Here is a 16,540-nt window from a genome sequence, read left to right on the forward strand (position 1 = left end):
TTTTGTCCCGTGAAGTACCTGTGCGTTTCCCCACTCCTTCCTCACAGCTAAACTGCTTGTTGCTAATGTCCATCCTTTCTATCAGGTAAATTGTATCTGGAACCTGCATGGTGATACATTGTTTTTTACCTGGATGGTAACACTGTGTTTGAGGCACACAGTTGTAATAATATATCCCTTTTATGAAACAGACTATCTGCATTTTGATGAACAGCAACATTCTGTTGCTTTTACAATGGCAGCTTCCACTTGGGGAGGTTAAGATGTTTATAGAATTTGCTGTTAGCATGCCCACACAGACTCGCTCCAGTCTAGTCACATCTCAAAAAATTTTTTATTGCTAACGATGTGATTGGATGAATATATTTGGTACGCCACATATAAATGTGTGCATGGCCTTCATTTGTGTTTACAAATAAACAGTTGGAGTTGGGAGTTTGAACTGGCACTTTTCCCATTAGATTATTGAGAGAAGCTATATAATATTATACCATCTGTTAACTGTTGAGAAGGTGCTTTTCCTCAGAGCTAAGAGTATAATAATGGGGCTTCTCAAATTGATTTGATTTTACTTTCAGTCCCCTTGCATCAGCAAAATCAAGCACGAAGCCATTGTTTATATTTTTAAACTAGTTTGTTTTGATTACTTTGCATTTTATAGTGAAGTTCCCCCAATAATTTTTATTGTTTTTCATTAAAATACAAGAACATATAACTACAGTAACTTGTCCAGTGCTACATTTTTACTAAGTTTCATATGCAGTGAGTACATAGTACGCAGGCAATATGTTTACTTACATATTGTCAACTGAAGTAGTCTTTCCAGAGAGAGTCTTGTGTCGAGAGTGGAATAAAAGTATATTCTGTCTCATTTATAGAGGGAAAGAAAGCAAATCAAGTCTCACCAGAAGTGTCCATTCTTGAAGTGCTTTTAATTACTGTACAGTATCCTTCTGTGGTGAGTAAGGCATTCAGATAAAGCCACACACCAAATATTTAACCAGAAGTCAATGGCGATATCTGTAGAATGTTTCCAAATACTTAATCTCTTCATTTCAGGCTATTTGAGTTTGGGTCTAATAATATGTTGAGAGCTGAATTGGGTGAGAGGGGTTGGTGTGTAATTTTAGAAATAACGTGAAACATCTTTTTCCAAAAGAAGTATACAGTATGAACATGCAGCTCCACCTTGCCTGAAAATGTGAGCCCCTCTCTGCAGCCTTTCCAGCATGGGGGAGATACATCGATTTATGTTTTGGTGAGAGAGTCCAGTGCCAGCAAAAGGTAATTTTGAGAGAAGCCACCTGCAGATGAGCAGAGATTACTCATAAGGGATGGGTTGTGCCAAATCGATTGCCATATGATCTACCACTATAATCCCTAAATTTCCCCCTACTGTCTGCAGGCCTCCTGTATCTCCTGTGTATTGATCTAAAAGAATACAATAAAGATTCGTTTCCTTTTTTGTCATATTTTGATTTGTTACAGAGAGACTCAAATAATATAAGGGAACAAAAACCACCACACACACACCCGTTCCAAATACCTTGCAAAGGTGCAGAATTGATTAGAATGAAACCAGGTTAAGTGGGCATCATCTGGCTTCTCTATTAGCTCATGATTAGATGTTGCTTTACCTCTAGCAAGAAGATCTCTCATCTGATAGATGCTACTCTCCAGTTTTTTAAAATTGTCCATATCTGTCTTCCTGTCCAAAAGACAGGTGATTTAACAGCAGAGTGAAAACAAGGAATATACAGAATGTACAAGGCTCCGGTATAATTTACCCTTCAACATTTTGTATAAATCTTATGCAATGGCTCCCAAGTACTCTCCCTCTTTCACAATTCTGTCCCAGTAAGATATTTTAAAATAGGAATGTGTACCTCTTAAAAGGGATGTGGGTGGCACTGGGGGTTAAACCACTGAGTTTAGGGCTTGCCGATCAGAAGGTCAGCGGTTCAAATCCCTGCGACAGGGTGAGCTTCCATTGCTCGGTCCCAGCTCCTGCCAACCTAGCAATTTGAAAGCACGTCAAAGTGCAAGTACAGTAGATAAATAGGTACCGCTCCAGCGGGAAGGTAAACGTCTGGGTGCTGCTCTGGTTCGCCAGAAGTGGCTTTGTCATGCTGGCCACATGACCTGGAAGCTGTACGGCAGCTCCCTCGGCCAATAACGCGAGATGAGCGCCACAACCCCAGAGTCGGTCATGACTGGACCTAATGGTCAGGCGTCCCTTTACCTTTACCTCTTAAACTACCGGTAAGAGTGTGTTTGAACAACATGCTTCATGTCTTCAGCATCTATTTGTACCTGTGGGCACCTCAACTCCATACCCATTGATACAAAATGCAGCAGTTGAAAGGCACACACAGAACACAAGGTAACTCTTGTTTTGTATGGGATGTATATGAGTGAATTACTATCATACCCAACTAAAAAAATAAGTTAAAGTTATTTTTTTAACCATTTCAGTAGGGAAGGGTCGGGCAGATCAAAGCACCCAGGCATCCCGCTAAGTAGGCGGGTCACCATAGGGACGACCTGTACCCGTTCAAAAATTCCTCTCACATTAGCAGTGAGGACCCGGGCGTCACCCCGGATCATTATTTTCCTTACTCATAAGTTTAAGGCATGAACTTCAGTTTTGCAGCGAAGGCACGTAGTTGAAAGCAGCCGCTTTATAAGTGAGGATGAGCAAAACACAGCGAAGCCCCGGGACCACAACAGTCGTGAAGCACAACCTGATGACCCCTTATGCGGGGAGTAATTCGTAAAACAAAGATGAAATCCCCCTAGCGTGTGCAAAAAACCCCTCGCGCAGCTCCCCGGAGCGCATGCAAATGAGCACTCGCGCCGCGAGGGATTATGGGAATCTAAGCCGTCGTGAAGTCCTTCGCCAGCGTCGCGAGAAGATCCACTTCCAGGGGGAAGGAGAGGTGAGAGGTTGTGGAGGGAGAGGGCGCGGCGACACCGGAAGCAGTTGGTTCTCACGTCCGGGCTTCGGTCGCAGCGACTTGTCTCGGGGCCTAGCGACAACATGGCGGACTTGTCTCTGGACGAGCTGATCCGGAAACGCGGCGTCAGTGTGAACACGAAGGGAAGGTGAGCCGTGGAAAGAGCCCGGCGGGAGGAGAGGCCCCCGTTCCCCGCAAGGGTTCCCTTCCCCCCCACGTCGCTGCCCGGAGGCGGGATCCGTGCTCTGCTCCGGCAGGATCCGGCTGGGGATGTGCACTCGGTGCTCCGATTGGCTCGCTCTCCTGTCAGTCATCGCCCACTGGAGCGTTCGGTTCTGCTTGGCCGTTCTCGGCAGTGAGGTGTCCGAGGCCAAGTGTGTGTGTTTTGCCCCGCAGACGTGGGTCTGCGTGGAGAGGGTGCAGCACCCTCCTTCCGCAGGTCTCTCGGCACCTTTATTGTAGTGATTCTGGCGCTTTGTTCCTAAGGGCGGCCCAAAACATTTTGTGTATTCCAAGTGGGGCATCTTGTGTGCTGAGATGGGACAGTATTTGTTTCGGGGTGACAAACTATGCGCTATGGCATACAACCAATAACTGATTGTAGAGACTTTTGGGGTGGCATTGTGCATTGGGCCAGCCCTGCTTCTTCACCTTGTGCATCATACAAATTTTTTTACCTTTGCTGTTCATACAGCCAATGTTTCTGTTCCTGAACTCTCCTCTTTTTTTGCTACTTTTACACTTCCTTTGACATGCAAGGTGATCTACAGCCTCCATAAACAATTGTTCTATTATAAGATTGAGAAATATGTCTCATTGCAGAACATTTAGATAAATAACTTAACATTTTTGCTTATCTGCAGTGAAGAGGTCACACCTTTATAATATTGCTGCCAAAGGCCACCATTAGATTTTTAGCTACCTCTGCTAAAGCTAAAAAGAAAAAGAAAAAATCTCAAATCAGACTTCCACACTCCCAAGGGAAAAGGCGGCATTCATCTTTCGTTCTGATTCTTAGACAGTGTCCACCAGTTTGAATGAAATTGTGTTAAACACAGAAGCAAAAAACCACCCATCATGTTCTTTGAAATATAGTTAAGAATTAATTATGATTTGCCCCTTTTCCCTCCTATAAAAGCATGTTTTCCATTTAATATCAGGATGTTCTATTGTAATTGAAATGCTGCTTGGTAAGCTGACTAGATTTCAGTTACATCTCTTAAATTCCCAGATAGATAGATAGATAGATATACACATACTGTATATGCCGGCGTATAAGGTGACCAGGCGTATAAGACAACCCCCTACTTTTCCAGTCAAAATATAGAGTTTGGGGTATATTCGCTGTAACGAGTATATCCCAAACTTCCAACGCACACCAAATAAAAAAATTCTGTATCTCTTCCTCTCCCCGCTTTTTAAATACCAGTAAATGAAGCCAAAAGAGAGATAACAGTGCTTAAATGCACAGATGTTTAAATGCACTTACTTGCAGGCATGCTAAGAACTACGGTAGCATTTTGAACTACCGTAGATTTCATTCGCAGGGAGGGAAGGAGCTGAAGCATAAAAACTGCAGTTAGCTCGTGAAGAAGAAGAAGACGTGGGGAATAAGGTGGGGTGGGGTAGGGGGCTGAGACTTACACGCACGTCCTCCTCGGTCGCTTGCATCCTCCACTAGGCACCCACTGTTCCAGGCACCAAGGCAGTGGGGGGGGAGAGTAAGCGGCTGCCGCTTTCTTTCCATGCAAGGAGGAGGGAGGAAAGCCCCGCATGTCCCCTCTTCCTGCACGGAAAGAAAGCAGCAGCCGCTTACACAGTCACCGCATACGGCGGGGATGCAGCCGCGGCCATCTTTGAGCTCCCCACACCGTTTGCGCCGACTGTAGATCTTATACCCGGCATATAAGACGACCCACAACTTTTGAAAAGATTTTCCTGGGTTCAAAAGTCGTCTTATACGCCGGGATATACAGAGATATATGCCGGATATATATATATAAACCCGGTATCCCATTTCAACTCATTTTAACAATATTCCGTCATTTTGGTGTAGTACATGCATTCTTCACAAACACATTCAATGGTTGAAATATGAATTTCAAATTTTGAAAGCTATGAGGGGCAAGCAATTCTATCTCTGTTACATATTAGTTGTTTTCCAAAGGAATGTATGTATATTAGATTATCCTTGTCAGTCAACTTGTATAATAACATTGGATTCCATTGTTGGCCTTTTCGCAGGTCTTAGTGTCTTCCGTTTTCTGTCACCAGCTCCAGGCTTTTCTTGCAGTTCAGATTTTAAAATCTCTGTACCTTCAGTTCGGCCTCTTCTGTCACTTGGTGGAACTGTTGTGTTAGATCATAGAATCGTAGAACTATAAAGTTGGAAGGGACCTCAAAGGTCATCTTGTCCAACCCCCTGCAATGCAGGAATCTCAGCTAGATCATAAATGACAGGTGGCCATCCACACTCTGCTTAAAAACCTCCAAGGAAGGAGAGTCCACCATCTCTTGTGGGAGTCTCTTCCACTGTTGAGCATCTCTTACCGTCAGAAAGTTCTTCCTGATGTTTAGTTGGAATCCATGTTTACTCGGAGCTTGAATCCATTGGTTTGGGTGCTAGCCTCCAGAGCAGGAGAAAACTGCTCCAGCCCTTTAAATATTGGAAGATGGCTATCTCCTCTCAGACTCCTCTTTACCAGGATAAACATACTCAATACCCTCAATCATTCCTCATAAGGCTTGGTTTCTGGACCCTTTATCATCCTGGCCACCACCCTCTGCACACATTGCAGCTTAACGTCTTAAAATGCAGCAGTTCGTTTGCTTTTAACACCTGACATTTCTGTTCCAGGCTGAACACAAGACCATTATTTGGTGGTAGACCTCAAATTGGAGTCCAACAAACTTTTCTAAGCAGATCAGCACCAAGTGTTGGTTTCCAGAGGACATTTGATGCACGGCAGAAGATTGGCCTTACTGATGCCCGACACAAAATTGGCGTGAAAGATGCCCGGGAGAAACTGCTTCAGAAAGATGCCAGGTTTAAAATCCAAGGAAAAGTGCAAGACGCCCGGGAAATGCTTAATTCCCGAAAGCAGCAAGTGACCAAAGTTGTTGATGCCAGAGAGAAGATCAGTCTGAAAAGGAGCACTCCTAGTGCAGCCATTGTGAAAGCTGCTGTGGAAACGGTGGCCCCTGCCATGAAGATCACAAAAACAATTCAAGTAGGTTATAGTCACTATCTCTACAGTCTGTTGTTGTCTCTCCAGCACTGTCCTATGTGTTGGCAGTTCCTGGAGCACTAGTTGCATGTATTTCAAGGGAAACAGTTGGGGAAAGCATTAATACAGCATTATATCACATGTGTAATACAGATAACAAAATCCATGAATCTGAGTTCTGAAATTCTGCTTTGTTTCATAATCTGATAATTAAAAGTAGAGATCTTAGTGCATCCTTTAAGCTTTGAGTATGCCATCATGATGAAGCAAGGGATTTCACTGAAACCTTTAGATGTTAATGATGTGTTTTTCTCTCCCCATCACAGCAGAAGGCTGCAACTCCATTGCACACTCATCCTGCATGCATGAAGGTCAACATTGTGAACAATCACACAAACAAACAGGTGTGTGCCATTCAGTAACAGAGTGGAGTTGTCAATTGTTATAAAATCTAGTAATCTTTGAACATGTGTTTAATATTTATTTCAGTTGCTTCCAGTGAAACACCCTGAAGTGATTTTATTTCTGATTTCGGAGATTGGCATTATAAATTAATTTAAAAGTTTTGCTTGCCTTATGTAATATGTTCACAGCCTACAGGCTGAGAATGTTCTCTGCATGAATGAAACTCACAGGTTCCCATATGTGTAGTATCTTGCAGTGACAATTCACAAAGTAGATTTGTGGTGCCTTTGGATCTTACCCCTACATTCTTGTACTCACTTACTACAATCCTTTCAGTACTTAGGAAATACCATTTTTAACTTCTGGCCTCTATGTCTACCTATTTCGATGTTATTGGCCAATCTTCCATTATCACAGTACACCTGCACGGGAAAGAAATCCTGTTTGTCTGTCATTGGCTAATGTTTCATGTTACAAAGTTGTTGGGCAGATTAATGCTTGGCATTAGTGCTGAGAGAGATTGAGGAGACTCTGGGCCAAACTGATAATTATGGCAAATGTGTGTCTGTATGTAATGTACTTTTAAAAAATGCTAATTGCCACTAATTGGGAGGGATGCAATAATAGATTGTGATGGGTGGGGTATTTAACCCATCCCATGCTGTGATTTTAAGGAAATTCCCGCTTTTCAAGCTGCTGTTTACATCAGGAGTAAGGTTCCACCGACTCCTGTGGGAACTTTCTGCACCATGCAAATTGTAGCAGGGGAGGGGATTTCACTTCAGATGGTGACACGGAGGAAAAGGTTACATTCCCCCACATGCCACAATCCTGATCCTCACCCACATCTGCACATAGATATTTGCGTTTTAGAAATTGTGCATGTTAAATGCAAAGGTACATTTAATATCATGTTTAGATGGAGTCTTCAAATTTGAGTTGAATTGAACAGCCCGAGGTTCCTGTATTGCAGGGGGTTGGACCAAGAATGTCCAGCTGGTAGTTCCCCAGTTGATCCTTATTGTGTAGAAAAAGTTATGGGGGGAAAGCTAAAAAAACCTCTGTGCAATCCTCTCCCAAAAAGCTCAATAACTCTGGGCACTTCTCTCCTAAAAAAAAGCTCAACAATTTTGGGCAATCCACCCACCCCACGCAGACTCCTCTTCCCTCCAATGGCAATAGGTAGATCACCACCAGTTTTTTTATACTGGGAGTAAATTACAGTCTCTTGGGAGTGGATATGCCTGGACTAGATGACCCTGAGGATCCCTTCCAACTTTACAGTGCTATCAATGCTACTTAAGAGTCCTTTTTATTTTCATGTCCTGGTATTAAGATGCCACAAATCAGAGTGGCTACATACATGTATTTGCTGGGGCATATATTCAGAAAAACCTATTAGTAAACATGTATAGAACTGTTTTAAGTGTATCAGTCTAGAATATCTAGTTTTACATCAGCAACCAGAAACATCAAATCAACCACTTGCATTTATATGTTACTTGGGGTTTTGCTTTTTTTTGTTTCTATTTAGTCTCAATATGATGTAGAAGATGATGAAGAAACTGTATCTCCCCTTCCTAATAAGCAAATGAAGATCACTACCGCAAACAGCTTCCTGCACAGTGCGGTAAGGGTCTGTCTCATTAGCTTCCCCACTCCCTCCACTTCCCAATGGACATGTACTTTGGTTGTTTTGCATGTGCTCTGAGCTTGTATTGACTGGACTTACTGGTATTCTTGCATTTTTTTACCCTAGAATAGGGCAGCAGATTGCTTGCCCATGGACCAAATGTGTCCTGTAAGAGGTTCCCATCCAGCCCATGCCCCATAAAGTGAGCTGTTGTGCAGGAATAGATCTCTGTTTTCACCCCAGCAGTCTACTCTGTTTCTGTGAAAGGTGCAGAGAAGGAAAAGAGATGGGAAGTTAGAGAGAAAAAGGGTTTCTTTGTCCACTGCCAATAGGTGGCCCATGTCCACTTTCCCCCATGGGAATGGGGCTCTTTAGAGCTCCAGTGTCCCCCCGAGCTACTGCTTGCACCTGTACCAAACAGAGTGGCAATAGCCTGCACTACTGGCAAAAACAAACTTGCTCGTTATCCTGCTCTTGGGTCTGCAGTTAGTCTGTCTCCTCTTTGCTCAGGCAAACCAGTAACTGAAACTGTGTTGTGTCATTTGACTTTTTCTAATCAGAACACCTCATCCATACTAATCATTTTCAAAGCATTTCATGGCAGAGAGTTCTGTAAGCTAAATGCATTGCCTGTCTTACATAGCGACTTTATTTTATGAAAGAAAGATAAAGAATATTTTCTTTACACTATCTGTAGTCGGGATGATCATGTGCCCTTACTCTTGTCCTAAGCTAAACCTTTAAAACACCCTAAGCAAGGGAACTGTGTCACTGGGATTAATAGGATTATTCTGGTTGAAATAGAACCTGGATTCAGTCTAAATTTGATATTCTGGATAATCGTTGTCCACTTAGGTATTTGTTTTTTTATTAAAAAAAACACCTTGAAATGGACAACTAAAATGGTGTGCAGCAATCCAGAATGGATTTATGCTGTGACGTTAAGGATATGGTATTCTGATTTTCTTTATGAGTAAAGTACCAAATAAAGATGACACTTCCAGCACATTATCTCACATTTTCCCAAGACAGTAGTAACTATCTGAAAACTCTGGGTGGTTTCTGCCATTTTTAGACCCTAGAGACCTAGTTTTTGACCCTAGAGACCTACTTCTTTCCATATAAACATGCATAAATACTACTTCTCGTCTTAAACGCTTCTTGCATACATTATGATTTTACTACATCACAGTTTCTCTTCGTTTCCAGACAACTAATAAAAGTTTTTTTAAGGGTCTCAGTACAGATCCTTATTTTCCCAAACTAACAACCTGATTAGTTTGACCTGATGGATCAAAAGTAGTTGTGCAAGGATAAGGTGGGATTGGGGGGGGGGGAGGAGTTTTCCTAACTTGTAAAATAGTTAAAAGTTAATAATGGAATGTACTGTACTGTCTTTACACAAAATGTGAAATATGTTTTCAATACTTGATAATTCAAGTATTTCTAACCCGCAACAGTTCACCAGTGTGCACAAATACCAAGAGGAATTTTTGAATGCATTAGCTGACTTCAGGGGCTGAATAGTCTTCTCTACGTCACATTGGCTTTGTTTCTAAGGTTAAATCTTTATGGAATGGGAAATCTTGCTGGGTAGCTGCTACTTAGAGGAGGAGGAATTAGTTCTGCTTCTGGCGCTTGCAGTATTCAGGGATTTGTGTTATCCATTTACGTAGGCTGGACTCAGTGGCAACAAGTTCTCTCTGTCAAAGACAGTCCCCCTCACAAAGGTTGTGCAGAATGATGCCTATACGGCCCCCACAGCTCCACCGTCCCCCATCCGGACAAAGGCCCTGACTAACATGTCCCGAACCTTGGTGACAAAGGAAGAACCCCCCAAAGAGCCACCACCACCAGTTGAGGTGAGTCAAGGACACGAATATCTTTTTGTGGCCACTACAGCTTCCTATTCTGGATTTTAATAACAAGAAGAAGAACAAACCCTGTTCAAGTACAGCTGAATGGAAAAAAATTATTTCCTTCTTCCAGAGAAAACAGTGGAATTGGACATGGTAACTTGAAGAACTGGTAGAATCTGAAACCCATTTGCTTCTCATGCTTGCTGGGCAAACATTTGTCATATATGATTTCTTGTTGAAATATTTTCAGAGATTAACAGAATCTACCAAAAACAGTAGAAATTAAATTCTGAAGGCTGGATTTTGCTGAATCTTACCCTTGTCTTTCCCCCATTTCCTCAAAGCCCCATTTACTTTGATCTGTCTCCCCGCCCCCCAATCCCAGATTGTATGCATGTGACGCATTTGTCTGTTTCTTGGCAGCCGGCCTTCAGCCCATTAGAAGGTACTAAAATGACTGTGAATAATCTGCACCCTCGAGTCACTGAAGAGGATATTGTTGTGAGTACTGTATATTGTTGAAACCGGGGATTTGCTTGTGCCCTGTATCCGTGTTCTACCCAATGTTTATAGAGTAAAATGGGATGTGTATTTTCTTGGGAAAGCCTGGAGAATCTTAGGTGGTAGCAGTAAGGAGCTAGGTAGACGTCTGCAAAAGCTCCAAGACGCCTAAATATATTCAGAAAAATTAATTGACTTGAGAGCAAGCTAATGACTTTGAGGAGAGCCACCCCTGTGTGTTCCAGAATTATTTTCCTGAATGACGTCCTGGCAGACTCCATTGTGTTCTTCACACAGTAGGAAAGTTTCCAAAGTTTGTGAAATCCAGAACAGTTTGCAAGCAGTGCTCTGACAGCAGGGTTACTGTCACATTCCCTCTGACTTTTGGTGTGGGGGAAATGATCCCAGTGTATCTTTAGTTATACTGGATGTTCCGTTGCTCTCTACATGTAGTTTTCTGAGGATATACGGGGCGTCAGGAATGCAACACTTCTTTGTGTAATGCATGAGAAACTTTAGGCATTCACTCTCACAAGATGTGATTATTAGATCATGCGGCTTTTAAAAAGGAGCAGACATAGTTGTGGAACGTGGCTCTAATTGTGGATAGCTACATCGAACCTCAATTTATTCTATCTGTTGGGTAATAAAATACCTTCATACTCTGATTCTGAGTTTATTACCTAAAGCATGGATTGTGGGATGGGGGTGAGGGAGGGACCTCTGGCCTGCAGACTTAACTAGGTCCACTCAGCCTCTCAATTTAGTCTGCTCTGCTGTTCTTCTTGGGCCACAACCATATGTCGCTCGGCTGATATCATACATACAAACAAAGCACCCGCTGCAACGGAATAATCAGGAGCCTTGGAGTGTGCTCCCAATGTTCCTTTGCAAGTGCTGTTTGTATTCAACACTGTTCAGAGTGGGTGCTGAATGCAAGCCACACTGCTTTCACCAGGGTCAGAGCCACCTGACAAATGACATCAAATGATTGACAAGAGAGAAGCCTGGGTTATTGGTCAATTGTAGCAGATGGAGAGTCAGCCACAATTTGAACTGGTCCTGTGGCCAAAAAGTGGTTTCCCATCCCTGACGTAAATATATCTATCTGACTGTTGTTGGAAACAGAAGGCTGGACTAAGTGTTCCTCTGTGTGCTCCAGCAAGGCAACTTCTATGTTCTTAATGTGTGATAGTTCAAATATCAGAGTTGGCAGCTGTGGCCTTGACTTCCACACTAAATTCCACACTAACAAGAAATGCTTGCAATACAGTAGCAAAGATGAGCTAAGTTAAATAAAGCTGTACTGTAATTTGCTCTTTCCTCAGGAGTTGTTCTGTGTATGTGGTGCCCTAAAGCGAGCCCGTTTAGTGCACCCCGGAATGGCTGAGGTGGTGTTTGTGAAAAAGGAAGATGCCATTACTGCGTATAAGAAATACAACAACAGATGCTTGGATGGTGAGTGTGAGCCTCATATAGAACACACAAACGTTTTACTTCCCTGAAGATCTCAGATGGTACTTCTTCTGTGTGTAAGAAGTCAGGAAATTATTACTTAATTATTAATAGCTGCCGTGAGGGGCTGAGCAGTTCTTAGACTATTATTGTATCAGGTGTTTAGAAGACACAAAAATTGCTCATATTGGAGTGAGAGAGATATTGCAGGCACATAGATGATAACTTGCCCCTACACCAACTGGATATACAGCAATACCAAGTTTGTGAGAATTAATGCTCTTGAGAGACTGCAGAAACTTTGCTGTTTCAGAGTTTGTGTAAGTAGTTAGGGTATTGACATGAGGAGGGATATTGGTTCATTTTGTCCTTATTTTTATTATGTATTTTCTGTTTTTATCTTGTATTTTTATGCTGTGACTGCCCTGAGCTCTGCAGATGCACGGCAGTATACAAATGTAATTAATAATAATATTGTATCTCAGAATAGAGAAGCTTAGGCTCAAACTGCGTATAATGGTGGCAAATCTGTGCATTCAAATCCAGGGATCTTGTTTAATGAGCAGAATGGATGCACAGTGAAGAAACCTATACCACTTTCCTGAGGTTTAATTCATTTTTTTTTTTTGTTCTTCTCCATCAGGCCAGCCGATGAAATGCAACCTTCATATGAATGGGAATATCATCACATCAGACCAACCTATCTTGCTGTATGTGCATATGGGTTTATGCTCATAAAACTGTGGTGTAACATTTTTGCTCCTTCACAAGGTGCCATATAATTTTTGTACCCAAGCAAAATACCAAACGCGTTTGTTGATATTCAGATTAAAGCTTCTTTACTAATTTTCCTATATATCCAGCACTGCTGTTCAGGCAGTAGGCCTCTCCCAACCTGTAATTGCTTGCTTAATAATCAGAACAACAGTTTTGGTTCAGCAGTGTAAATTGATCTGCATTTCACCATTCAACAACTATTGATGGTGGAGCTCCCTGGGGTTCTCTGTGTTGTTGTTGTTGTTCGTCTTCTTTTCCCTTTCCATAACTTTTTTATCTTAATCTGAAATCCTGAAAAGTACACATGGATTAAGCTAGCTATCCAGGCAATGGATGGTAATTGCTGAAAAAGAGTAAGCTCTGCTGCTTGACTTGACACTTGTTCTGTTGTGAGGCTAAATAGAGTATCTCTTGTTGTTCTCCCTAGTCGATTGAGTGACACCCCCTCAGTGAAGAAGGAAGGTGAACCACGTCGGACAAGTGTAGGAACCGCCTCAAATCCACCAGCTGAAGTGGATCCTGATACTATCTTAAAAGCACTCTTCAAATCCTCAGGGACCTCCGCCTCTGTGCAACCTACAGAGTTCAAAATCAAACTTTGAAGAGTGACAGGCAAGGAGTGGACTGGAAAACTTGTTGAGCGTGGGAAATAGGGAGACAAGTGTGGGAACGCAACTGATGTTGTGTTTGACCATGCTGAAACCTTTGTTTTTCTACAATTGCTACCTTCCTGTACAGTAGTGTTCTCCCTAATGTATGTGTTCTGTTTTCATAGTTGGAGTTTTTGTCCACATATTTCTAATGGAATAATCTTCCCTTCCTCCAGTGATATATCACCAAGCTTAGAACATTTAACTCTTTTTCCTTTGTTTCAACCACCCTACCTGTATCCAGCCATTGAAAAGTGCAGCTAGCAAAGGATGTGAGTAGCATCTGTTTGGCACTTGCACCCTTTGAGTGAGAGATGAGAGTCCTTTTTACTGATGATGGACTGCATTTCCTTTTCAATTCAACTCTGTCTGTGGCGGAGGCCAGGATTTGGTAGCGGTTTTAGCTGTTCTGAAATTGTAAAATTAGTGAAGGAGAAGCAGCAGCAAATGTTCTCTTTGTTCAGCAGCTAATGGAAGGGACTGTGAAGCCAATGCAAATAGGTATAGGCACAGGAACATAGCACATCTTACACTTCATCTTACTTTGTCGTTGTAATAATCTGCTAGTGCACTGAGAGAAAGAAGCATTTGCCCTGGCGTTGGTGTACTCTTCAGTCCAGGAAGTCTCACAGATGCTCTCTTTGTGAGACTGCATGGGCTTTCTTTCACTTTGTATCATTTACATTGTGTTTTTACTATGAAATTATGTATTGGGCAAGAAGAAAGTGTTTCTGGCTTCAGCAATCACTTCTCATGCCTAATGCCTTAGAAGCACTGCAGTGAATAGAGGTCCTCATTTGTTCAGTCCTGACAGATTCTGATGCACCACTATGTTTTATAGCACCTACACCTTTCTTGGAGGTTAATGGCACCCAAATAAACTCCAGTGATAAACCCCTAGGAACTATTTCTACAGGGCATCTGTTTTTACCCTACGCTACCTTATCCCTGAGTGTAATAGTCAGGAAAACGTCCAGCCTCCAGCTCTCATGGACTTGTCAATTGTAAGAGTTGCATCTGTTTGGGCTTGACTGCTGCTACTGTACAGCACTGTTGCTTATTTTTCTGTACTGGGAAATGGTGGGTATCTCTTGTAGTTCATATAGAGGAGAATCTACCTATTGGTTTGGCATAGAACAGGGATAGCAGGAAAATGAGTTGCCTATAGCAAAGTGAGGATGATTTGTTTTTTGGCCATGCTGAATTTCCTCTGACATGCCAGTCTTTGCTAAAACAAAAAGATACTTCCGTTTTCTAGCAACCCATTTAGTCCAGTGAAAATTGAAAACTGACAAGGGTTAAGAATAATTGCATTGGTTTTATACTAAATAAACATGCAGATACTTGTATGGGGGCTTGCATTTTTATACTTCCGGCTACAAGACGAGAGCATTGCTGTTTATCTGTGCTAAAACCCTGCAGTGTAATATATCTGCTTTCTTCCATTGTAGAACCTGGTGCTCAGTGGATTCTACATTCCTTTTTCTCTTCGTTCTGTACAGTTTCTTAGTTTCATTTAGCAGGCTACACACGTTATGTCACACAATAAACCTTCACAACATGGAAGGCATTTGCTTCCCAATGGGTTTTTTAAATCTGAATTATTTAGGACCGATCATAATTTCACGCTTACTGGGGAGATGTGCTTATGATTGACAAATGATATTTTGTGCAGAACTGCTGTTCCCTGTACCTGTGTTTCATTAGCAGTTGGTTACAGGGGAAGGGAAGGTTGGGGCTGGAGGACATTATGTATTATGTTTCTGAATAAACGTTTGTTATACAGAACCTGTATTTTGCCCTGCCTTCTTGGGTTGCAAGGAAATGACTGATTAGTCAATAGAGTCCTGTTAATTTTTCACTGTTGGGGGTGCCTGTCAGCAGAATCAAATAATAAAGCTTTCTGTGGATTGTGCCTTTTAAGGCTGCTGCTGGGGTTGCCATGTTTGAATTCTCTCCCATGGAGATGGGAGGGAAGAAGACCCAGTTCCTTGACATGCTATTCTTTATGTGCAGGAAGATTTTTTTGTAGGGAATGTTTGAGAGGTCTTGAGAGAATATTGCATAGTCTATATCAGTGAAGAAGAAAACAGGATTATGTGGCATAAAAATAATAAGGTATTTCGTCTTTTATGGAGCTGTTTTGTTTGACTATCGACTTCTAGAGTATTTTGACAGGTTTGCCATGTCCTCACTCATCTCTGTTAAAAGAATAAATGAAATAGCAAAGCATTTTAAAAAACAGACATGTTACAAGACTGTTTTGATCTAATAAAAAGACTTGTAAAGGTTTAAACATGTAATGGTTCTGAGCATAGCAAAGGGGCAAACTGAATGACAATATGATTTTCCATCTATATTTTTAGCTGGTAAGATTTCTCATTACTCTTTAAGATAGCTGTAGAGATTTCACCACCACCACTTCGTATCTTTTGAGTTCAGCTGTACAGTACTACTTGGGAGAGTATGTGAGGAAGCCAAGGTTTACTTCAGAGGTTCCCAAACTGGTCTGTGGACCAGCAGTGGCCTTTGGTCTTTGTTCAGATGGCCTTTGGCATGTCTGCATTAACTATTGATTTAATTGTATGCTATTGCTTATATTGCACTCCAGATTGGATGCAAATGTGATGCAATAAAATACAAATGAAGCAAAAAAACAACAACTAAAAGTATATAGCATCTAGCAAAGCACACTTAACATCAGGCAGGAAAAAAATCATTAAATTGCCAAGACCCTCAGCGATTTTCATGGCGGAGAGCGGGGAGCCACTGGCTTAATTTGAATCTGAGCTCGGCCTTGGCGCCTGTTCCCTGGGCGCAGCTGTGACCACCGAGCAAAACGGGAGGATGCGCGTGAATCTAACTCGGCTCCGTCATACCGATGGAGCTCCTGCGCACGCGCACTTGGGAGTAAGTCCCGCTAAACCCAGCATGTTTTGCTTCCCAGCAAACTGGCATAGGATTGCGCTGGAGCTGGAAGAGCCGCACTAAATTGAAAGACGAAAGCTGGAGAGGTGAGGCGGCGGCTATTTTTCATAGCACCCAGACCCGTACACCGGGAATTAGGACTATCACC

At 42.2% G+C, this 16,540-nt stretch overlaps 1 protein-coding gene and 1 non-coding gene across 3 annotated transcripts; one reads left to right on the forward strand and one right to left on the reverse strand.

Annotated features, from left to right (window-relative positions):
* Positions 1–2,486: 2,486 nt before the first annotated feature.
* LOC118091597 (U12 minor spliceosomal RNA) lies at positions 2,487–2,636 on the reverse strand. Its single transcript, XR_004693405.1, has one exon. It is a non-coding gene; the product is annotated as a U12 minor spliceosomal RNA (small nuclear RNA).
* Positions 2,637–2,919: 283 nt separating this feature from the next.
* Positions 2,920–15,252, forward strand: POLDIP3 (DNA polymerase delta interacting protein 3). 2 transcript variants are annotated; one of them, XM_088652060.1, is made up of 9 exons: positions 2,920–3,105; positions 5,815–6,187; positions 6,511–6,588; positions 8,124–8,225; positions 9,899–10,084; positions 10,505–10,582; positions 11,911–12,040; positions 12,681–12,747; positions 13,242–15,252. In XM_088652060.1, the coding sequence occupies exons 1-9, from the start codon at positions 3,041–3,043 to the stop codon at positions 13,414–13,416; spliced, it is 1,254 nt and encodes a 417-aa protein (XP_088508186.1). In that variant the 5' UTR covers positions 2,920–3,040; the 3' UTR covers positions 13,417–15,252. The 2 variants fall into 2 exon arrangements, with proteins under 2 accessions (XP_088508186.1, XP_034982617.2); XM_035126726.3 differs by having other exon boundaries at positions 8,124–8,219.
* Positions 15,253–16,540: the final 1,288 nt, after the last annotated feature.

The sequence above is a fragment of the Zootoca vivipara genome, chromosome 9, assembly GCF_965207765.1.
Source record: "Zootoca vivipara chromosome 9, rZooViv2.hap1.1, whole genome shotgun sequence".
Taxonomy (NCBI): domain Eukaryota; kingdom Metazoa; phylum Chordata; class Lepidosauria; order Squamata; family Lacertidae; genus Zootoca; species Zootoca vivipara.

Excerpts from the sequence above, each read along its gene's own strand:
- POLDIP3 (XM_088652060.1), top strand. The coding sequence starts at position 3,041 with ATGGCGGACTTGTCTCTGGACGAGCTGATCCGGAAACGCGGCGTCAGT. Across the intron at positions 10,085-10,504 it reads AGCCACCACCACCAGTTGAG|CCGGCCTTCAGCCCATTAGA; the intron begins GTGAGTCAAGGA and ends GTTTCTTGGCAG. Across the intron at positions 12,748-13,241 it reads TCAGACCAACCTATCTTGCT|TCGATTGAGTGACACCCCCT; the intron begins GTATGTGCATAT and ends TGTTCTCCCTAG.